At 41.3% G+C, this 23,420-nt stretch overlaps 10 protein-coding genes and 1 pseudogene across 10 annotated transcripts; all 11 read right to left on the bottom strand.

The window, feature by feature from the left end:
* Positions 1–274: 274 nt before the first annotated feature.
* On the bottom strand, positions 275–8,307 carry LOC121725625 (histone H3-like). Its single transcript, XM_042112643.1, has 3 exons — positions 7,932–8,307; positions 2,973–3,011; positions 275–844 (listed from the first exon to the last, which is right to left on the bottom strand). Exons 1-3 carry the CDS (start codon positions 8,222–8,224, stop codon positions 433–435), a joined length of 744 nt encoding a protein of 247 aa, XP_041968577.1. The 5' UTR covers positions 8,225–8,307; the 3' UTR covers positions 275–432.
* LOC121725611 (histone H2B) lies at positions 1,466–2,063 on the bottom strand. Its single transcript, XM_042112628.1, has one exon. The coding sequence runs from the start codon at positions 1,974–1,976 to the stop codon at positions 1,602–1,604; it is 375 nt and encodes a 124-aa protein (XP_041968562.1). The 5' UTR covers positions 1,977–2,063; the 3' UTR covers positions 1,466–1,601.
* LOC121725603 (histone H1B-like) lies at positions 5,342–6,324 on the bottom strand. The gene has a single exon (XM_042112621.1). It carries the CDS (start codon positions 6,319–6,321, stop codon positions 5,578–5,580), a length of 744 nt encoding a protein of 247 aa, XP_041968555.1. The 5' UTR covers positions 6,322–6,324; the 3' UTR covers positions 5,342–5,577.
* A 1,729-nt stretch (positions 8,308–10,036) lies between the features above and the next one.
* On the bottom strand, positions 10,037–10,634 carry LOC121725609 (histone H2B). Its single transcript, XM_042112626.1, has one exon. The coding sequence runs from the start codon at positions 10,545–10,547 to the stop codon at positions 10,173–10,175; it is 375 nt and encodes a 124-aa protein (XP_041968560.1). The 5' UTR covers positions 10,548–10,634; the 3' UTR covers positions 10,037–10,172.
* A 706-nt stretch (positions 10,635–11,340) lies between these two features.
* On the bottom strand, positions 11,341–11,904 carry LOC121725619 (histone H2A). The gene has a single exon (XM_042112636.1). It carries the CDS (start codon positions 11,806–11,808, stop codon positions 11,434–11,436), a length of 375 nt encoding a protein of 124 aa, XP_041968570.1. The 5' UTR covers positions 11,809–11,904; the 3' UTR covers positions 11,341–11,433.
* A 1,038-nt stretch (positions 11,905–12,942) lies between these two features.
* On the bottom strand, positions 12,943–13,994 carry LOC121725604 (histone H1B-like). The gene has a single exon (XM_042112622.1). It carries the CDS (start codon positions 13,920–13,922, stop codon positions 13,179–13,181), a length of 744 nt encoding a protein of 247 aa, XP_041968556.1. The 5' UTR covers positions 13,923–13,994; the 3' UTR covers positions 12,943–13,178.
* Positions 13,995–15,325: 1,331 nt separating this feature from the next.
* Positions 15,326–15,907, bottom strand: LOC121725622 (histone H4). Its single transcript, XM_042112640.1, has one exon. The coding sequence runs from the start codon at positions 15,822–15,824 to the stop codon at positions 15,513–15,515; it is 312 nt and encodes a 103-aa protein (XP_041968574.1). The 5' UTR covers positions 15,825–15,907; the 3' UTR covers positions 15,326–15,512.
* A 1,726-nt stretch (positions 15,908–17,633) lies between these two features.
* Positions 17,634–18,230, bottom strand: LOC121725612 (histone H2B). Its single transcript, XM_042112630.1, has one exon. The coding sequence runs from the start codon at positions 18,142–18,144 to the stop codon at positions 17,770–17,772; it is 375 nt and encodes a 124-aa protein (XP_041968564.1). The 5' UTR covers positions 18,145–18,230; the 3' UTR covers positions 17,634–17,769.
* Positions 18,231–18,936: 706 nt separating this feature from the next.
* Positions 18,937–19,500, bottom strand: LOC121725618 (histone H2A). The gene has a single exon (XM_042112635.1). It carries the CDS (start codon positions 19,402–19,404, stop codon positions 19,030–19,032), a length of 375 nt encoding a protein of 124 aa, XP_041968569.1. The 5' UTR covers positions 19,405–19,500; the 3' UTR covers positions 18,937–19,029.
* Positions 19,501–20,538: 1,038 nt separating this feature from the next.
* On the bottom strand, positions 20,539–21,591 carry LOC121725607 (annotated as a pseudogene).
* A 1,330-nt stretch (positions 21,592–22,921) lies between these two features.
* Positions 22,922–23,420, bottom strand: LOC121725623 (histone H4). The gene has a single exon (XM_042112641.1). It carries the CDS (start codon positions 23,418–23,420, stop codon positions 23,109–23,111), a length of 312 nt encoding a protein of 103 aa, XP_041968575.1. The 3' UTR covers positions 22,922–23,108.

The following is a 23,420-nucleotide window of genomic DNA, read 5'->3' on the forward strand; positions in this document are numbered from 1 at the left end:
GTGGATAAAATAATATTAAATGTAGTAATTTGTGTCTTTGACACTTTTGTTTCCTTTGTACAAAATATATACTTAAGTACACAGTGCATTATATTATTATTATGCATTACATTATATACTACATGATAAATTCTATCTACGTTATTTGGGACTGGTGTAGGTAAGTACCTACTAATTATTATAACGTCAAAATAATAATAATAATAAATAATCACAATTGCGACGTTGTCGTCTAGACGATTGCAAACAATTTGCATAATATCAATCGAACACATTTGCGGCCCTGAAAAGGGCCTTTTTTATGTCAATAATATCGATTATACTACACCCGTATAGCCAGTAGGTAGGTTTAATAATAATAATATGTTATTATCAAACACCATCGGCTAGATCGGACGAGCAGGGATCGATGTTGTTGAGAGTGCCTGGGTCTTAGGCACGTTCGCCGCGAATTCTGCGAGCGAGCTGTATGTCCTTAGGCATGATGGTCACACGTTTAGCGTGGATGGCGCACAGGTTGGTGTCCTCGAAGAGACCGACTAGGTACGCCTCGCTAGCCTCCTGGAGGGCCATCACAGCCGAGCTCTGGAAACGGAGATCGGTCTTGAAGTCTTGTGCGATCTCACGTACCAATCGCTGGAACGGCAGTTTGCGGATGAGCAGTTCGGTACTCTTCTGGTAGCGACGAATCTCACGAAGAGCGACGGTTCCGGGCCTGTAGCGATGTGGCTTCTTCACACCTCCGGTGGCCGGCGCACTCTTGCGTGCAGCCTTAGTGGCCAACTGCTTGCGTGGGGCCTTGCCACCGGTGGACTTGCGAGCGGTCTGCTTAGTACGTGCCATAATGTTAAATTAACACCCGAGTAAGAATGTAATTCAAAAAAAAAATAACTGAACGCTTGCGGACGTGCGCACTCCACGAGGTACACGAGTCAAATGTTTTTATTACACTTCGTGGGATGTCTTATATATATACCTATACGGTCATAATATGAGATGATGATATATTTTTATGTGCCGTCTCACTCTAGTCGGGGAGTCGGGGAGTCGGGAGTCGGGCAGTCGGGCGGGAGGAGTATGCAGGCAGCGCGGGATTTGTGTTAGGTTAGAATAAAAAGAAACATTTCTAAGCCTTCAAATGGAACACAATAAGAAAATAGGTGATATTTAAATATTAATTTTATTTAAGTATTATTATTATTATTTCCTTTTTATATTTTATAATGTGTATTGTATGTATGTATGTATGTATGTATTTATTTATTTATTTACTTTTCTTTAATCAATAGATACTACTGACCTGCTCTCATCTCATCATCCATCCAACCATCATGAACAAATAATAATAATATTACGTGTGTATTCTTATAATGTACCTAGATCATTATCGTGTCGTAAAATTAGATCGAAACAAATTTGGGTCGTGCCCCGTCTGGGACAAGATGAAAAGAAATATATTGTGGCCCTGAAAAGGGCCTTTTAGTCTCTCTCCTTTCGGAGAATCGGAGAAGACGAACGAAGGAATCGTCGCTGTCGTCGTCACACAACATCTTGAACTTCTTCTTCGCCGTCAACGTCCGTGCAACCAAATAATTTCTAACTTACTTGGAGCTAGTGTACTTAGTGACGGCCTTAGTGCCTTCACTGACGGCGTGCTTGGCGAGCTCACCGGGCAGCAGAAGCCTCACGGACGTCTGCACCTCCCTCGACGTGATCGTGGAACGCTTGTTGTAGTGGGCGAGACGGGAAGCCTCGGCGGCGATGCGCTCGAAAATGTCATTAACGAACGAGTTCATTATAGACATGGCCTTGCTGGAGATACCGGTGTCCGGGTGGACCTGCTTGAGCACTTTGTAAATATAGATAGCGTAGCTCTCCTTCCTCTTGTGCTTCTTCTTTTTCTTGTCAGATTTGCTGATATTCTTTTGCGCCTTTCCAGACTTCTTCGCAGCCTTACCGCTCGTCTTGGGGGGCATTATGACCTCTTCGAATAACTAATAATTGTAATTCTCACAACACACGACTATCGCGATAGCGGCCGAGGGATAGAATGAAATTTGCACCCGCCGGAAATCACTTTATATTCACTTTGCTGCCGTTAGGGGCCTCGAGCTGTAGAATCGAATCGCTTTCGGCCAATAGCGTGTAAGAATAACCGTTCCGCCGACATGGTTCGTTCTCTGTCTCTTTCCAGCTTTATATAGGAGGATAGCGCCAACGGCCCCCCTCTCCCCTCCCCTCTTCGTACTTCAAAACACCCCCCCCCCCCCCCAAATTATAAAAAAAAAATAATTGTTTTATTATATATTTATTATAATATAAAATTTATATTATAGCAAAACTTAACATAGGTAAAGTAAAAGCTTTAACTAACATAATTATAATATTAACACATTCACACCTTACTCTATCTACCATTAATAACCAAAACCTAAATATACCTAAACCTAATTAACCTAACTAGGTTAGGTTTAGGTTTAGCTTTTTTTTTTTTTTGTTTTTTAAATCTACTTTGAAGACTTAAGACTGTTCACGCTAAATCGGTTCAGCCGTTCTCGAGTTTTATCGAGACTAACAAAATTTAAAATTTATTTTAATTTTTAACAAACAAACATACATACATAATATTATTATGTTATATTATTATTATTATCAATAGATACTTAAATAATAATTCGCTCGTTAACGACGAATGAAACAGACCAGAATATTATTGTTGTTCAGCGATAGCATGACAACAACAAAAAAGACGGGTTCATAGATATATATTGTGGCCCTGAAAAGGGCCTTTTGAGAAGTAGTAACGCTCTATAATATAATAAATTACTGTATAGTAATATATTATAGCAAAGCAAAACATTTTATGCCTTCTTCTCGGTCTTCTTGGGCAAAAGAACGGCCTGAATGTTGGGCAGGACACCGCCTTGGGCGATCGTGACGCCGGATAGCAGTTTGTTCAATTCCTCGTCGTTGCGGATCGCCAGCTGGAGATGTCTAGGGATGATCCTGGTCTTCTTGTTGTCGCGAGCTGCGTTACCGGCCAACTCGAGAACTTCAGCGGCCAAGTATTCCATCACGGCTGCGAGGTACACCGGTGCCCCGGCACCTACGCGCTCAGCATAGTTGCCTTTCCTCAGCAGCCTATGGATACGCCCGACGGGAAACTGGAGTCCGGCACGGTTGGAACGGGACTTTGCCTTTCCCTTCACTTTTCCACCTTTGCCACGTCCTGACATCTTGATCGTCTGTTGAAAACAAACAAATTCGCGTATAAAATATTATGAGTGCTACGACGTGCGCGTCGCGGCAAGCTCGACTCGGTAATACTTACTTAACAGGCTCGTAACTTCCCACACGCCGAGTCCCGCGAAGGGGCCCCGGGTGGGAAACCATGTCCAGGGGCTATACCCCTCTGCATGGGAAAAATACTATTTTGTAGATACCGTTTTAAGGGAAAACCCCCGCGACAAAACGCGGGGAAAACCATGAAAAGACCGATTACACGCCTGACCAGGCCACAATCTATCATCAGACGCAGCAGGTTAACCAGGTGGTGCGTGCGGGCCCCGGCCAGGACCAAGGGAACGTGTATGGGTCCACTCCCGCACACACCACTACTACCACGCCTGCGGACCAAAGCGACCTGGGAAATAATTTAGGGGGAGTACTTCCATCCCCGGCCTTTTTTATTATTGGCGGACGGGGGGAAGTGGCTAGGAAGGGAGATGGAGAAAGCTTCCGAACCCGGCCTTTTTTATTTTTGGCGGACGGGGGGAAGTTACGCCGTGGGGTCGACGGCTACGACAATAGGGCTGCCGCGTCCGTCAGGCCCCCGGCGGAAAATAAAAATATACGCCGGCTGTAAATTGCCGGCGCAGGATAGGAGGGGGGAGACAATCCCACGGTGATAGTGGGCGCCGCGGCTAAGTGCCGCGGCGCAATCTCCTCCTCTTCAGTGATTGGGGGGCGGATGTTCCGCGGTGTCCTCCGGGACGACGTCTCGGGGGAGTCGATGTCTGTCCGGCGGCCGTGCATGCCACGGCGCCAGGTTGGCCAGCTCAGGTAAGCGCGAGGCGTCCGCTCGCGCGAAAAGGTTCTTAGAGAGTTGCGCTACGAACGCCTCAACGCTCTCCACGCGCAGATCTCTCGCGATGGTGTCGTTTCTCACGTACCACGGCGCTCCGGCGATTCGGCGTAGCACCTTGTTCTGCACTCTCTGAAGCGTTCGCTTGTGCGAGTCAGAGAGCAGATGGTGCCACGCTGGGGCTGCGTACGTGAGGCGGCTCCTCGGAAACAGCTTAATTAATTTTTTTCCACGGCCTTTTTATATGCCGCTAAAGGGGACCGATGTTGAGTGGGGATATTGACATTGTGTTGTCGCTAGTCGCTTCGGTTTTGACGAAAACGAATGAGACGGAAGATGACAACGATTTCATCTAGTATTATAATATTATTTTGTAATGAATAGGCACTGTACTAGGTACCTATAAACATTTAAGGGAATGGGAATGGATGAGAAGATGATTATTATTATTATTATTATTAAGTAGTATTATTATTATTATTATTATTATTATTATTATTATTATTATTATTATTAAGTATATGGTATTTTAGATTTTCTCGGTTTTCACCGGCAAACTGGCATGTACGAGCCGAAGCCAAGTACACACCAGGTAAGTTATTTATACTTATATTAGTACGTATAGAAAATGTGTTATTATTATTATTATTATTATTAAGATATTATCAGTTTCCCTGAATTATAATCTTTTTTTTTTTTTTTTTTTTTTTTTTACTCTATTAATTAAATAATTAAAATGTTTTGTTAATCTGTGCTAACGAAACTCTTTTCAGGTGGAGGATGTAAGTGGAGGCTCTGCTTTTCCTCTCGTCGGCGTGGTGTGGCTGCTGAGCGCTGCAGGCTGCAGCTGCAGCCCCGGTGATGGATCGCCTGGCGCGCCTCATCCGCCTCCGTGCGTGGCATCCGACGGAACGCCGCGCCGCCCCGAACTAAAAACTAAAAGGTATGTATATATAGTGTATTATTAACAAACTAGGTTTTCGTATTGTAAAAATATACTTATTGAAACGCACACAAAAACTTTAATTTTAACGGTGGACGATCGATGAATGTTCACCATAATCGATTAATTTTGTACATACATGTTAAGTATGTACAACTTAATATCTTTAAACTTTTTGTAAATTGTATTTATTGTATAAAAATATAATATACTTACTTACTTACTTACTTACTTACTTACTTATATTTAATATAAAATATCCGCATCGACGATTGAAACAATACGTTTATAGTTCATTTATGAATGCACGTATGTAAGAGTTATATGTTAGCCCTGAAAAGGGCTTTTTATTATTAACGTGTAGGCTGCACATAATAAATTCATTATAAATGCAGTATACACGAACGCACCACGGCACCATAACGTGACCTCGGTACAAATCTTCGTCGTTGTTAGACTACAACAGCTGCTGCGCACAACCACAAAAACAAACAACACACGGCGAGACGTATCTCGGTCAATAATTATGACGCTTCGTCGGTCGCGCTTTTTACTTCTTGGCGGCGGAGGTGGCCTTCTTCGCTGCCGGTTTCGATTTGGGAGCGGCCTTCTTCGGTTTGGGTGCTTTAGGCTTTTTGGTGGGTGGTTTCGCAGACTTTTTAGCCTTCGATGCGGCACCACCGGCGGCCCCCTTCGACTTGGACGGAGAGGCGGCGGACGCCTTCTTGGCGGACGCTGCGGGTGTCTTCTTCTTGGCGGCGGCGGCGGCCTTCTTGTCCCTGGCAGTAGCGGAAGCCGATTTGGCCCCCTTCGACGGAGATCCAGCCGCCGAGGATGCGGCCGATGCGGCCTTCCTGCCGCCCTTCGCCGCGGCGGACTTCTTGCTTTTAGCGGTCGCAGCGGAGGTGGCGCTCTTAGCGGCGGACTTTTTCGCGGCCTCCGGTTTCTTGGCGGACGACGACTTGGATTCGAGTTTGAACGAGCCGGACGCACCCTTGCCTTTGGTCTGTATCAACGTACCGGACTCTACGGCGCTCTTCAAATATTTCCTAATGAACGGTGCCAATTTTTCAGCGTCCACCTTGTATTGGGAGGATATGTACTTTTTGATGGCCTGAAGCGACGATCCGCTCCTCTCTTTCAACTCTTTGATAGCGCTGTTGACCATTTCCGACGTCTTCGGGTGAGTGGGTTTCGGTTTTGGCTTCTTCGCAGCACCAGATGCGGCGGCCTTCGGCTTCTTGGCGGGCGTCGCCGGGGCGGGTGCCTCTGTTGCAACTGCGGTGTCGGCCATAATAATTCTCTCTGAAAAATTCACACACGAACGAATTCGAATACGCTTGCGCTATACGTAGGTACTGTAAGTAGCACGAATCACGATGTGGAATTATCGCCTAGAGGTCGCTAGTGGTAAGTGCACGCCGGCAATGCCGTATAGAGAGCCCCTTTGTCAGTAAACATTTTCTCCTATCGAGACTTGACACTTTTCACTAGCCGACATTCAAGAATGTTCATTTTATAAAATATTTATTATAGTAGTGATATATTTTTATCTATATAATGATAGTGCATAAGATAAACTCTATATAGAAAGACGAATGATCATCATATTCGTTCATATCATCGAACCGCGTACGTTTCAAATCAATAGAGTGGTACGAGCGTACCTAGTGTTCGGTTTAAATGTTATTTTTCTTTATAAAATCAATCACGGGACATAATTTGATCGAACAGTACGAAAGTGTATTATACTAATTACGTCCTGACGATAAAATATGCTCACGACGGACCTCCGTGTACTATTTCGTGGTCCGTTAAGTGAACGTTCGTAAAACACATCACCGTACGACTCTATCCGAGGTGTAGACTTTAGTCTCCTTAACAATATTTTTCAAAAAAAATATGATATAATATATTTAATTTTAATATTATATATTATAGATTTGCATGGCATAAACACTTAAGGCAATGTGTACGCAATACAGTCTTAAATTCGTCAAAGTTAGCGACATAATATTTCAATTAATGAGTATGCCGTGTAGTTGTGTACAGGGTAGGTACAGGGTACATCATTATTTAAATATTATAATAATATACTTAATATACAGTAACAAACTATCAATAATTTATAATTAATAATTAGTGTACACAAATAAAAATAAAGGATGGACGGATGGATAATTATTATTATTATTATTACCTATTTATCTATATCGACAAAATACGAGTCCTGAGTTCAAAACTATCGTCCCGATAATATTATAAGTAAGTATGTACTTAATAATATAATATTTTATTATTGCATGTGTTTAATAACAGCGTATAATTTTAATTAAGTATGTAAGTAAGTATTCACTTTTCAAAATAGTGTTAAGTAAGTACTTATATTGTTCAATGTTCATAAGACGTTTAATCATGATGGCACACAAAAGTTATTACTTATATTGTTCAATACACTCCTCTCTCACTTTATATACCTACCTATTTTATGTGTTAATTGTATATAATAATAATAATTGTACTCAATAATATATTATACTTACTATAATAAGTACATAGGATGTTGTCGTGACGATGATATTCAAAGGATATTAATAATATATAGGATATATAAGTGCGCGTTCGTTAAATTCATGAAACGTATTATATAGCACGTGGTAGATGCAATATTGCAAACCACGCTATATGTATAAAGAAATTTTTGCGGCCCTGAAAAGGGCCTTTTATAATATTAGTGATTTATTATCGTTGCATCGTGTGTGGTTAACAGCCGTTGGTTATAATATGTAATATTATGACGTCGTTGTTGTTGCACATTCTTATATTTAACGTAGCAACACAACGCTCACACGACGATGACAACAATAATAATAGGTGATCACTAATTAACCGCCAAAACCGTACAGAGTGCGGCCCTGGCGTTTCAGAGCGTACACGACATCCATAGCGGTGACAGTCTTCCTCTTGGCGTGCTCCGTGTATGTGACGGCATCGCGGATGACATTCTCCAAGAACACCTTCAACACACCACGGGTCTCTTCGTATATCAGACCGCTGATACGCTTCACGCCACCTCTGCGCGCCAAACGACGGATAGCCGGCTTCGTAATACCTTGGATGTTATCACGAAGTACCTTCCTGTGACGCTTGGCTCCTCCTTTTCCCAGACCTTTTCCTCCCTTACCGCGACCGGTCATCTTGACGACGGTGTTTCACAGACAATATAATATCTATTACAGAACGAACGCGCACGCACGTCCGATCACCACGAGCTGTTGAGACTGAATGGTTCACTTCTCTCCTCATTCGCCGCTTATATATATTCTCACAGCACAACGATGTGTGTACTCGTTACGTTTCCAAAGAGAAAAAGAGATGCCTACAGTGTTTACGTCATCAAAGTAAGTTCAATGCATGATTATTATTATATTTCTTTACTTTCGCTCGCTATAATAATAATAATAATCATTCCAGACCGTAAGATCGTACATAATATTTATTATTAAGTATAAGAAAATCAAATTCAAAATCTATTAAAAAGTAAGTGGATAAAATAATATTAAATGTAGTAATTTGTGTCTTTGACACTTTTGTTTCCTTTGTACAAAATATATACTTAAGTACACAGTGCATTATATTATTATTATGCATTACATTATATACTACATGATAAATTCTATCTACGTTATTTGGGACTGGTGTAGGTAAGTACCTACTAATTATTATAACGTCAAAATAATAATAATAATAAATAATCACAATTGCGACGTTGTCGTCTAGACGATTGCAAACAATTTGCATAATATCAATCGAACACATTTGCGGCCCTGAAAAGGGCCTTTTTTATGTCAATAATATCGATTATACTACACCCGTATAGCCAGTAGGTAGGTTTAATAATAATAATATGTTATTATCAAACACCATCGGCTAGATCGGACGAGCAGGGATCGATGTTGTTGAGAGTGCCTGGGTCTTAGGCACGTTCGCCGCGAATTCTGCGAGCGAGCTGTATGTCCTTAGGCATGATGGTCACACGTTTAGCGTGGATGGCGCACAGGTTGGTGTCCTCGAAGAGACCGACTAGGTACGCCTCGCTAGCCTCCTGGAGGGCCATCACAGCCGAGCTCTGGAAACGGAGATCGGTCTTGAAGTCTTGTGCGATCTCACGTACCAATCGCTGGAACGGCAGTTTGCGGATGAGCAGTTCGGTACTCTTCTGGTAGCGACGAATCTCACGAAGAGCGACGGTTCCGGGCCTGTAGCGATGTGGCTTCTTCACACCTCCGGTGGCCGGCGCACTCTTGCGTGCAGCCTTAGTGGCCAACTGCTTGCGTGGGGCCTTGCCACCGGTGGACTTGCGAGCGGTCTGCTTAGTACGTGCCATAATGTTAAATTAACACCCGAGTAAGAATGTAATTCAAAAAAAAAATAACTGAACGCTTGCGGACGTGCGCACTCCACGAGGTACACGAGTCAAATGTTTTTATTACACTTCGTGGGATGTCTTATATATATACCTATACGGTCATAATATGAGATGATGATATATTTTTATGTGCCGTCTCACTCTAGTCGGGGAGTCGGGGAGTCGGGAGTCGGGCAGTCGGGCGGGAGGAGTATGCAGGCAGCGCGGGATTTGTGTTAGGTTAGAATAAAAAGAAACATTTCTAAGCCTTCAAATGGAACACAATAAGAAAATAGGTGATATTTAAATATTAATTTTATTTAAGTATTATTATTATTATTTCCTTTTTATATTTTATAATGTGTATTGTATGTATGTATGTATGTATGTATTTATTTATTTATTTACTTTTCTTTAATCAATAGATACTACTGACCTGCTCTCATCTCATCATCCATCCAACCATCATGAACAAATAATAATAATATTACGTGTGTATTCTTATAATGTACCTAGATCATTATCGTGTCGTAAAATTAGATCGAAACAAATTTGGGTCGTGCCCCGTCTGGGACAAGATGAAAAGAAATATATTGTGGCCCTGAAAAGGGCCTTTTAGTCTCTCTCCTTTCGGAGAATCGGAGAAGACGAACGAAGGAATCGTCGCTGTCGTCGTCACACAACATCTTGAACTTCTTCTTCGCCGTCAACGTCCGTGCAACCAAATAATTTCTAACTTACTTGGAGCTAGTGTACTTAGTGACGGCCTTAGTGCCTTCACTGACGGCGTGCTTGGCGAGCTCACCGGGCAGCAGAAGCCTCACGGACGTCTGCACCTCCCTCGACGTGATCGTGGAACGCTTGTTGTAGTGGGCGAGACGGGAAGCCTCGGCGGCGATGCGCTCGAAAATGTCATTAACGAACGAGTTCATTATAGACATGGCCTTGCTGGAGATACCGGTGTCCGGGTGGACCTGCTTGAGCACTTTGTAAATATAGATAGCGTAGCTCTCCTTCCTCTTGTGCTTCTTCTTTTTCTTGTCAGATTTGCTGATATTCTTTTGCGCCTTTCCAGACTTCTTCGCAGCCTTACCGCTCGTCTTGGGGGGCATTATGACCTCTTCGAATAACTAATAATTGTAATTCTCACAACACACGACTATCGCGATAGCGGCCGAGGGATAGAATGAAATTTGCACCCGCCGGAAATCACTTTATATTCACTTTGCTGCCGTTAGGGGCCTCGAGCTGTAGAATCGAATCGCTTTCGGCCAATAGCGTGTAAGAATAACCGTTCCGCCGACATGGTTCGTTCTCTGTCTCTTTCCAGCTTTATATAGGAGGATAGCGCCAACGGCCCCCCTCTCCCCCCCCCTCTTCGTACTTCAAAACACCCCCCCCCCCCCCCCAAATTATAAAAAAAAAATAATTGTTTTATTATATATTTATTATAATATAAAATTTATATTATAGCAAAACTTAACATAGGTAAAGTAAAAGCTTTAACTAACATAATTATAATATTAACACATTCACACCTTACTCTATCTACCATTAATAACCAAAACCTAAATATACCTAAACCTAATTAACCTAACTAGGTTAGGTTTAGGTTTAGCTTTTTTTTTTTTTTGTTTTTTAAATCTACTTTGAAGACTTAAGACTGTTCACGCTAAATCGGTTCAGCCGTTCTCGAGTTTTATCGAGACTAACAAAATTTAAAATTTATTTTAATTTTTAACAAACAAACATACATACATAATATTATTATGTTATATTATTATTATTATCAATAGATACTTAAATAATAATTCGCTCGTTAACGACGAATGAAACAGACCAGAATATTATTGTTGTTCAGCGATAGCATGACAACAACAAAAAAGACGGGTTCATAGATATATATTGTGGCCCTGAAAAGGGCCTTTTGAGAAGTAGTAACGCTCTATAATATAATAAATTACTGTATAGTAATATATTATAGCAAAGCAAAACATTTTATGCCTTCTTCTCGGTCTTCTTGGGCAAAAGAACGGCCTGAATGTTGGGCAGGACACCGCCTTGGGCGATCGTGACGCCGGATAGCAGTTTGTTCAATTCCTCGTCGTTGCGGATCGCCAGCTGGAGATGTCTAGGGATGATCCTGGTCTTCTTGTTGTCGCGAGCTGCGTTACCGGCCAACTCGAGAACTTCAGCGGCCAAGTATTCCATCACGGCTGCGAGGTACACCGGTGCCCCGGCACCTACGCGCTCAGCATAGTTGCCTTTCCTCAGCAGCCTATGGATACGCCCGACGGGAAACTGGAGTCCGGCACGGTTGGAACGGGACTTTGCCTTTCCCTTCACTTTTCCACCTTTGCCACGTCCTGACATCTTGATCGTCTGTTGAAAACAAACAAATTCGCGTATAAAATATTATGAGTGCTACGACGTGCGCGTCGCGGCAAGCTCGACTCGGTAATACTTACTTAATTTTTTTCCACGGCCTTTTTATATGCCGCTAAAGGGGACCGATGTTGAGTGGGGATATTGACATTGTGTTGTCGCTAGTCGCTTCGGTTTTGACGAAAACGAATGAGACGGAAGATGACAACGATTTCATCTAGTATTATAATATTATTTTGTAATGAATAGGCACTGTACTAGGTACCTATAAACATTTAAGGGAATGGGAATGGATGAGAAGATGATTATTATTATTATTATTATTAAGTAGTATTATTATTATTATTATTATTATTATTATTATTATTATTATTATTATTAAGTATATGGTATTTTAGATTTTCTCGGTTTTCACCGGCAAACTGGCATGTACGAGCCGAAGCCAAGTACACACCAGGTAAGTTATTTATACTTATATTAGTACGTATAGAAAATGTGTTATTATTATTATTATTATTATTAAGATATTATCAGTTTCCCTGAATTATAATCTTTTTTTTTTTTTTTTTTTTTTTTTTACTCTATTAATTAAATAATTAAAATGTTTTGTTAATCTGTGCTAACGAAACTCTTTTCAGGTGGAGGATGTAAGTGGAGGCTCTGCTTTTCCTCTCGTCGGCGTGGTGTGGCTGCTGAGCGCTGCAGGCTGCAGCTGCAGCCCCGGTGATGGATCGCCTGGCGCGCCTCATCCGCCTCCGTGCGTGGCATCCGACGGAACGCCGCGCCGCCCCGAACTAAAAACTAAAAGGTATGTATATATAGTGTATTATTAACAAACTAGGTTTTCGTATTGTAAAAATATACTTATTGAAACGCACACAAAAACTTTAATTTTAACGGTGGACGATCGATGAATGTTCACCATAATCGATTAATTTTGTACATACATGTTAAGTATGTACAACTTAATATCTTTAAACTTTTTGTAAATTGTATTTATTGTATAAAAATATAATATACTTACTTACTTACTTACTTACTTACTTACTTATATTTAATATAAAATATCCGCATCGACGATTGAAACAATACGTTTATAGTTCATTTATGAATGCACGTATGTAAGAGTTATATGTTAGCCCTGAAAAGGGCTTTTTATTATTAACGTGTAGGCTGCACATAATAAATTCATTATAAATGCAGTATACACGAACGCACCACGGCACCATAACGTGACCTCGGTACAAATCTTCGTCGTTGTTAGACTACAACAGCTGCTGCGCACAACCACAAAAACAAACAACACACGGCGAGACGTATCTCGGTCAATAATTATGACGCTTCGTCGGTCGCGCTTTTTACTTCTTGGCGGCGGAGGTGGCCTTCTTCGCTGCCGGTTTCGATTTGGGAGCGGCCTTCTTCGGTTTGGGTGCTTTAGGCTTTTTGGTGGGTGGTTTCGCAGACTTTTTAGCCTTCGATGCGGCACCACCGGCGGCCCCCTTCGACTTGGACGGAGAGGCGGCGGACGCCTTCTTGGCGGACGCTGCGGGTGTCTTCTTCTTGGCGGCGGCGGCGGCCTTCTTGTCCCTGGCAGTAGCGGAAGCCGATTTGGCCCCCTTCGACGGAGATCCAGCCGCCGAGGATGCGGCCGATGCGGCCTTCCTGCCGCCCTTCGCCGCGGCGGACTTCTTGCTTTTAGCGGTCGCAGCGGAGGTGGCGCTCTTAGCGGCGGACTTTTTCGCGGCCTCCGGTTTCTTGGCGGACGACGACTTGGATTCGAGTTTGAACGAGCCGGACGCACCCTTGCCTTTGGTCTGTATCAACGTACCGGACTCTACGGCGCTCTTCAAATATTTCCTAATGAACGGTGCCAATTTTTCAGCGTCCACCTTGTATTGGGAGGATATGTACTTTTTGATGGCCTGAAGCGACGATCCGCTCCTCTCTTTCAACTCTTTGATAGCGCTGTTGACCATTTCCGACGTCTTCGGGTGAGTGGGTTTCGGTTTTGGCTTCTTCGCAGCACCAGATGCGGCGGCCTTCGGCTTCTTGGCGGGCGTCGCCGGAGCGGGTGCCTCTGTTGCAACTGCGGTATCGGCCATAATAATTCTCTCTTAAAATTCACACACGAACGAATTCGAATACGCTTGCGCTATACGTAGGTACTGTAAGTAGCACGAATCACGATGTGGAATTATCGCCTAGAGGTCGCTAGTGGTAAGTGCACGCCGGCAATGCCGTATAGAGAGCCCCTTTGTCAGTAAACATTTTCTCCTATCGAGACTTGACACTTTTCACTAGCCGACATTCAAGAATGTTCATTTTATAAAATATTTATTATAGTAGTGATATATTTTTATCTATATAATGATAGTGCATAAGATAAACTCTATATAGAAAGACGAATGATCATCATATTCGTTCATATCATCGAACCGCGTACGTTTCAAATCAATAGAGTGGTACGAGCGTACCTAGTGTTCGGTTTAAATGTTATTTTTCTTTATAAAATCAATCACGGGACATAATTTGATCGAACAGTACGAAAGTGTATTATACTAATTACGTCCTGACGATAAAATATGCTCACGACGGACCTCCGTGTACTATTTCGTGGTCCGTTAAGTGAACGTTCGTAAAACACATCACCGTACGACTCTATCCGAGGTGTAGACTTTAGTCTCCTTAACAATATTTTTCAAAAAAAATATGATATAATATATTTAATTTTAATATTATATATTATAGATTTGCATGGCATAAACACTTAAGGCAATGTGTACGCAATACAGTCTTAAATTCGTCAAAGTTAGCGACATAATATTTCAATTAATGAGTATGCCGTGTAGTTGTGTACAGGGTAGGTACAGGGTACATCATTATTTAAATATTATAATAATATACTTAATATACAGTAACAAACTATCAATAATTTATAATTAATAATTAGTGTACACAAATAAAAATAAAGGATGGACGGATGGATAATTATTATTATTATTATTACCTATTTATCTATATCGACAAAATACGAGTCCTGAGTTCAAAACTATCGTCCCGATAATATTATAAGTAAGTATGTACTTAATAATATAATATTTTATTATTGCATGTGTTTAATAACAGCGTATAATTTTAATTAAGTATGTAAGTAAGTATTCACTTTTCAAAATAGTGTTAAGTAAGTACTTATATTGTTCAATGTTCATAAGACGTTTAATCATGATGGCACACAAAAGTTATTACTTATATTGTTCAATACACTCCTCTCTCACTTTATATACCTACCTATTTTATGTGTTAATTGTATATAATAATAATAATTGTACTCAATAATATATTATACTTACTATAATAAGTACATAGGATGTTGTCGTGACGATGATATTCAAAGGATATTAATAATATATAGGATATATAAGTGCGCGTTCGTTAAATTCATGAAACGTATTATATAGCACGTGGTAGATGCAATATTGCAAACCACGCTATATGTATAAAGAAATTTTTGCGGCCCTGAAAAGGGCCTTTTATAATATTAGTGATTTATTATCGTTGCATCGTGTGTGGTTAACAGCCGTTGGTTATAATATGTAATATTATGACGTCGTTGTTGTTGCACATTCTTATATTTAACGTAGCAACACAACGCTCACACGACGATGACAACAATAATAATAGGTGATCACTAATTAACCGCCAAAACCGTACAGAGTGCGGCCCTGGCGTTTCAGAGCGTACACGACATCCATAGCGGTGACAGTCTTCCTCTTGGCGTGCTCCGTGTATGTGACGGCATCGCGGATGACATTCTCCAAGAACACCTTCAACACACCACGGGTCTCTTCGTATATCAGACCGCTGATACGCTTCACGCCACCTCTGCGCGCCAAACGACGGATAGCCGGCTTCGTAATACCTTGGATGTTATCACGAAGTACCTTCCTGTGACGCTTGGCTCCTCCTTTTCCCAGACCTTTTCCTCCCTTACCGCGACCGGTCATCTTGACGACGGTGTTTCACAGACAATATAATATCTATTACAGAACGAACGCGCACGCACGTCCGATCACCACGAGCTGTTGAGACTGAATGGTTCACTTCTCTCCTCATTCGCCGCTTATATATATTCTCACAGCACAACGATGTGTGTACTCGTTACGTTTCCAAAGAGAAAAAGAGATGCCTACAGTGTTTACGTCATCAAAGTAAGTTCAATGCATGATTATTATTATATTTCTTTACTTTCGCTCGCTATAATAATAATAATAATCATTCCAGACCGTAAGATCGTACATAATATTTATTATTAAGTATAAGAAAATCAAATTCAAAATCTATTAAAAAGTAAGTGGATAAAATAATATTAAATGTAGTAATTTGTGTCTTTGACACTTTTGTTTCCTTTGTACAAAATATATACTTAAGTACACAGTGCATTATATTATTATTATGCATTACATTATATACTACATGATAAATTCTATCTACGTTATTTGGGACTGGTGTAGGTAAGTACCTACTAATTATTATAACGTCAAAATAATAATAATAATAAATAATCACAATTGCGACGTTGTCGTCTAGACGATTGCAAACAATTTGCATAATATCAATCGAACACATTTGCGGCCCTGAAAAGGGCCTTTTTTATGTCAATAATATCGATTATACTACACCCGTATAGCCAGTAGGTAGGTTTAATAATAATAATATGTTATTATCAAACACCATCGGCTAGATCGGACGAGCAGGGATCGATGTTGTTGAGAGTGCCTGGGTCTTAGGCACGTTCGCCGCGAATTCTGCGAGCGAGCTGTATGTCCTTAGGCATGATGGTCACACGTTTAGCGTGGATGGCGCACAGGTTGGTGTCCTCGAAGAGACCGACTAGGTACGCCTCGCTAGCCTCCTGGAGGGCCATCACAGCCGAGCTCTGGAAACGGAGATCGGTCTTGAAGTCTTGTGCGATCTCACGTACCAATCGCTGGAACGGCAGTTTGCGGATGAGCAGTTCGGTACTCTTCTGGTAGCGACGAATCTCACGAAGAGCGACGGTTCCGGGCCTGTAGCGATGTGGCTTCTTCACACCTCCGGTGGCCGGCGCACTCTTGCGTGCAGCCTTAGTGGCCAACTGCTTGCGTGGGGCCTTGCCACCGGTGGACTTGCGAGCGGTCTGCTTAGTACGTGCCATAATGTTAAATTAACACCCGAGTAAGAATGTAATTCAAAAAAAAAATAACTGAACGCTTGCGGACGTGCGCACTCCACGAGGTACACGAGTCAAATGTTTTTATTACACTTCGTGGGATGTCTTATATATATACCTATACGGTCATAATATGAGATGATATATTTTTATGTGCCGTCTCACTCTAGTCGGGGAGTCGGGGAGTCGGGAGTCGGGCAGTCGGGCGGGAGGAGTATGCAGGCAGCGCGGGATTTGTGTTAGGTTAGAATAAAAAGAAACATTTCTAAGCCTTCAAATGGAACACAATAAGAAAATAGGTGATATTTAAATATTAATTTTATTTAAGTATTATTATTATTATTTCCTTTTTATATTTTATAATGTGTATTGTATGTATGTATGTATGTATGTATTTATTTATTTATTTACTTTTCTTTAATCAATAGATACTACTGACCTGCTCTCATCTCATCATCCATCCAACCATCATGAACAAATAATAATAATATTACGTGTGTATTCTTATAATGTACCTAGATCATTATCGTGTCGTAAAATTAGATCGAAACAAATTTGGGTCGTGCCCCGTCTGGGACAAGATGAAAAGAAATATATTGTGGCCCTGAAAAGGGCCTTTTAGTCTCTCTCCTTTCGGAGAATCGGAGAAGACGAACGAAGGAATCGTCGCTGTCGTCGTCACACAACATCTTGAACTTCTTCTTCGCCGTCAACGTCCGTGCAACCAAATAATTTCTAACTTACTTGGAGCTAGTGTACTTAGTGACGGCCTTAGTGCCTTCACTGACGGCGTGCTTGGCGAGCTCACCGGGCAGCAGAAGCCTCACGGACGTCTGCACCTCCCTCGACGTGATCGTGGAACGCTTGTTGTAGTGGGCGAGACGGGAAGCCTCGGCGGCGATGCGCTCGAAAATGTCATTAACGAACGAGTTCATTATAGACATGGCCTTGCTGGAGATACCGGTGTCCGGGTGGACCTGCTTGAGCACTTTGTAAATATAGATAGCGTAGCTCTCCTTCCTCTTGTGCTTCTTCTTTTTCTTGTCAGATTTGCTGATATTCTTTTGCGCCTTTCCAGACTTCTTCGCAGCCTTACCGCTCGTCTTGGGGGGCATTATGACCTCTTCGAATAACTAATAATTGTAATTCTCACAACACACGACTATCGCGATAGCGGCCGAGGGATAGAATGAAATTTGCACCCGCCGGAAATCACTTTATATTCACTTTGCTGCCGTTAGGGGCCTCGAGCTGTAGAATCGAATCGCTTTCGGCCAATAGCGTGTAAGAATAACCGTTCCGCCGACATGGTTCGTTCTCTGTCTCTTTCCAGCTTTATATAGGAGGATAGCGCCAACGGCCCCCCCCTCCCCTCCCCTCTTCGTACTTCAAAACACCCCCCCCCCCCCCCAAATTATAAAAAAAAAATAATTGTTTTATTATATATTTATTATAATATAAAATTTATATTATAGCAAAACTTAACATAGGTAAAGTAAAAGCTTTAACTAACATAATTATAATATTAACACATTCACACCTTACTCTATCTACCATTAATAACCAAAACCTAAATATACCTAAACCTAATTAACCTAACTAGGTTAGGTTTAGGTTTAGCTTTTTTTTTTTTTTGTTTTTTAAATCTACTTTGAAGACTTAAGACTGTTCACGCTAAATCGGTTCAGCCGTTCTCGAGTTTTATCGAGACTAACAAAATTTAAAATTTATTTTAATTTTTAACAAACAAACATACATACATAATATTATTATGTTATATTATTATTATTATCAATAGATACTTAAATAATAATTCGCTCGTTAACGACGAATGAAACAGACCAGAATATTATTGTTGTTCAGCGATAGCATGACAACAACAAAAAAGACGGGTTCATAGATATATATTGTGGCCCTGAAAAGGGCCTTTTGAGAAGTAGTAACGCTCTATAATATAATAAATTACTGTATAGTAATATATTATAGCAAAGCAAAACATTTTATGCCTTCTTCTCGGTCTTCTTGGGCAAAAGAACGGCCTGAATGTTGGGCAGGACACCGCCTTGGGCGATCGTGACGCCGGATAGCAGTTTGTTCAATTCCTCGTCGTTGCGGATCGCCAGCTGGAGATGTCTAGGGATGATCCTGGTCTTCTTGTTGTCGCGAGCTGCGTTACCGGCCAACTCGAGAACTTCAGCGGCCAAGTATTCCATCACGGCTGCGAGGTACACCGGTGCCCCGGCACCTACGCGCTCAGCATAGTTGCCTTTCCTCAGCAGCCTATGGATACGCCCGACGGGAAACTGGAGTCCGGCACGGTTGGAACGGGACTTTGCCTTTCCCTTCACTTTTCCACCTTTGCCACGTCCTGACATCTTGATCGTCTGTTGAAAACAAACAAATTCGCGTATAAAATATTATGAGTGCTACGACGTGCGCGTCGCGGCAAGCTCGACTCGGTAATACTTACTTAATTTTTTTCCACGGCCTTTTTATATGCCGCTAAAGGGGACCGATGTTGAGTGGGGATATTGACATTGTGTTGTCGCTAGTCGCTTCGGTTTTGACGAAAACGAATGAGACGGAAGATGACAACGATTTCATCTAGTATTATAATATTATTTTGTAATGAATAGGCACTGTACTAGGTACCTATAAACATTTAAGGGAATGGGAATGGATGAGAAGATGATTATTATTATTATTATTATTAAGTAGTATTATTATTATTATTATTATTATTATTATTATTATTATTATTATTATTAAGTATATGGTATTTTAGATTTTCTCGGTTTTCACCGGCAAACTGGCATGTACGAGCCGAAGCCAAGTACACACCAGGTAAGTTATTTATACTTATATTAGTACGTATAGAAAATGTGTTATTATTATTATTATTATTATTAAGATATTATCAGTTTCCCTGAATTATAATCTTTTTTTTTTTTTTTTTTTTTTTTTTACTCTATTAATTAAATAATTAAAATGTTTTGTTAATCTGTGCTAACGAAACTCTTTTCAGGTGGAGGATGTAAGTGGAGGCTCTGCTTTTCCTCTCGTCGGCGTGGTGTGGCTGCTGAGCGCTGCAGGCTGCAGCTGCAGCCCCGGTGATGGATCGCCTGGCGCGCCTCATCCGCCTCCGTGCGTGGCATCCGACGGAACGCCGCGCCGCCCCGAACTAAAAACTAAAAGGTATGTATATATAGTGTATTATTAACAAACTAGGTTTTCGTATTGTAAAAATATACTTATTGAAACGCACACAAAAACTTTAATTTTAACGGTGGACGATCGATGAATGTTCACCATAATCGATTAATTTTGTACATACATGTTAAGTATGTACAACTTAATATCTTTAAACTTTTTGTAAATTGTATTTATTGTATAAAAATATAATATACTTACTTACTTACTTACTTACTTACTTACTTATATTTAATATAAAATATCCGCATCGACGATTGAAACAATACGTTTATAGTTCATTTATGAATGCACGTATGTAAGAGTTATATGTTAGCCCTGAAAAGGGCTTTTTATTATTAACGTGTAGGCTGCACATAATAAATTCATTATAAATGCAGTATACACGAACGCACCACGGCACCATAACGTGACCTCGGTACAAATCTTCGTCGTTGTTAGACTACAACAGCTGCTGCGCACAACCACAAAAACAAACAACACACGGCGAGACGTATCTCGGTCAATAATTATGACGCTTCGTCGGTCGCGCTTTTTACTTCTTGGCGGCGGAGGTGGCCTTCTTCGCTGCCGGTTTCGATTTGGGAGCGGCCTTCTTCGGTTTGGGTGCTTTAGGCTTTTTGGTGGGTGGTTTCGCAGACTTTTTAGCCTTCGATGCGGCACCACCGGCGGCCCCCTTCGACTTGGACGGAGAGGCGGCGGACGCCTTCTTGGCGGACGCTGCGGGTGTCTTCTTCTTGGCGGCGGCGGCGGCCTTCTTGTCCCTGGCAGTAGCGGAAGCCGATTTGGCCCCCTTCTACGGAGATCCAGCCGCCGAGGATGCGGCCGATGCGGCCTTCCTGCCGCCCTTCGCCGCGGCGGACTTCTTGCTTTTAGCGGTCGCAGCGGAGGTGGCGCTCTTAGCGGCGGACTTTTTCGCGGCCTCCGGTTTCTTGGCGGACGACGACTTGGATTCGAGTTTGAACGAGCCGGACGCACCCTTGCCTTTGGTCTGTATCAACGTACCGGACTCTACGGCGCTCTTCAAATATTTCCTAATGAACGGTGCCAATTTTTCAGCGTCCACCTTGTATTGGGAGGATATGTACTTTTTGATGGCCTGAAGCGACGATCCGCTCCTCTCTTTCAACTCTTTGATAGCGCTGTTGACCATTTCCGACGTCTTCGGGTGAGTGGGTTTCGGTTTTGGCTTCTTCGCAGCACCAGATGCGGCGGCCTTCGGCTTCTTGGCGGGCGTCGCCGGAGCGGGTGCCTCTGTTGCAACTGCGGTGTCGGCCATAATAATTCTCTCTTAAAATTCACACACGAACGAATTCGAATACGCTTGCGCTATACGTAGGTACTGTAAGTAGCACGAATCACGATGTGGAATTATCGCCTAGAGGTCGCTAGTGGTAAGTGCACGCCGGCAATGCCGTATAGAGAGCCCCTTTGTCAGTAAACATTTTCTCCTATCGAGACTTGACACTTTTCACTAGCCGACATTCAAGAATGTTCATTTTATAAAATATTTATTATAGTAGTGATATATTTTTATCTATATAATGATAGTGCATAAGATAAACTCTATATAGAAAGACGAATGATCATCATATTCGTTCATATCATCGAACCGCGTACGTTTCAAATCAATAGAGTGGTACGAGCGTACCTAGTGTTCGGTTTAAATGTTATTTTTCTTTATAAAATCAATCACGGGACATAATTTGATCGAACAGTACGAAAGTGTATTATACTAATTACGTCCTGACGATAAAATATGCTCACGACGGACCTCCGTGTACTATTTCGTGGTCCGTTAAGTGAACGTTCGTAAAACACATCACCGTACGACTCTATCCGAGGTGTAGACTTTAGTCTCCTTAACAATATTTTTCAAAAAAAATATGATATAATATATTTAATTTTAATATTATATATTATAGATTTGCATGGCATAAACACTTAAGGCAATGTGTACGCAATACAGTCTTAAATTCGTCAAAGTTAGCGACATAATATTTCAATTAATGAGTATGCCGTGTAGTTGTGTACAGGGTAGGTACAGGGTACATCATTATTTAAATATTATAATAATATACTTAATATACAGTAACAAACTATCAATAATTTATAATTAATAATTAGTGTACACAAATAAAAATAAAGGATGGACGGATGGATAATTATTATTATTATTATTACCTATTTATCTATATCGACAAAATACGAGTCCTGAGTTCAAAACTATCGTCCCGATAATATTATAAGTAAGTATGTACTTAATAATATAATATTTTATTATTGCATGTGTTTAATAACAGCGTATAATTTTAATTAAGTATGTAAGTAAGTATTCACTTTTCAAAATAGTGTTAAGTAAGTACTTATATTGTTCAATGTTCATAAGACGTTTAATCATGATGGCACACAAAAGTTATTACTTATATTGTTCAATACACTCCTCTCTCACTTTATATACCTACCTATTTTATGTGTTAATTGTATATAATAATAATAATTGTACTCAATAATATATTATACTTACTATAATAAGTACATAGGATGTTGTCGTGACGATGATATTCAAAGGATATTAATAATATATAGGATATATAAGTGCGCGTTCGTTAAATTCATGAAACGTATTATATAGCACGTGGTAGATGCAATATTGCAAACCACGCTATATGTATAAAGAAATTTTTGCGGCCCTGAAAAGGGCCTTTTATAATATTAGTGATTTATTATCGTTGCATCGTGTGTGGTTAACAGCCGTTGGTTATAATATGTAATATTATGACGTCGTTGTTGTTGCACATTCTTATATTTAACGTAGCAACACAACGCTCACACGACGATGACAACAATAATAATAGGTGATCACTAATTAACCGCCAAAACCGTACAGAGTGCGGCCCTGGCGTTTCAGAGCGTACACGACATCCATAGCGGTGACAGTCTTCCTCTTGGCGTGCTCCGTGTATGTGACGGCATCGCGGATGACATTCTCCAAGAACACCTTCAACACACCACGGGTCTCTTCGTATATCAGACCGCTGATACGCTTCACGCCACCTCTGCGCGCCAAACGACGGATAGCCGGCTTCGTAATACCTTGGATGTTATCACGAAGTACCTTCCTGTGACGCTTGGCTCCTCCTTTTCCCAGACCTTTTCCTCCCTTACCGCGACCGGTCAT

The sequence above is a fragment of the Aricia agestis genome, chromosome 3, assembly GCF_905147365.1.
Source record: "Aricia agestis chromosome 3, ilAriAges1.1, whole genome shotgun sequence".
Classification (NCBI taxonomy): domain Eukaryota; kingdom Metazoa; phylum Arthropoda; class Insecta; order Lepidoptera; family Lycaenidae; genus Aricia; species Aricia agestis.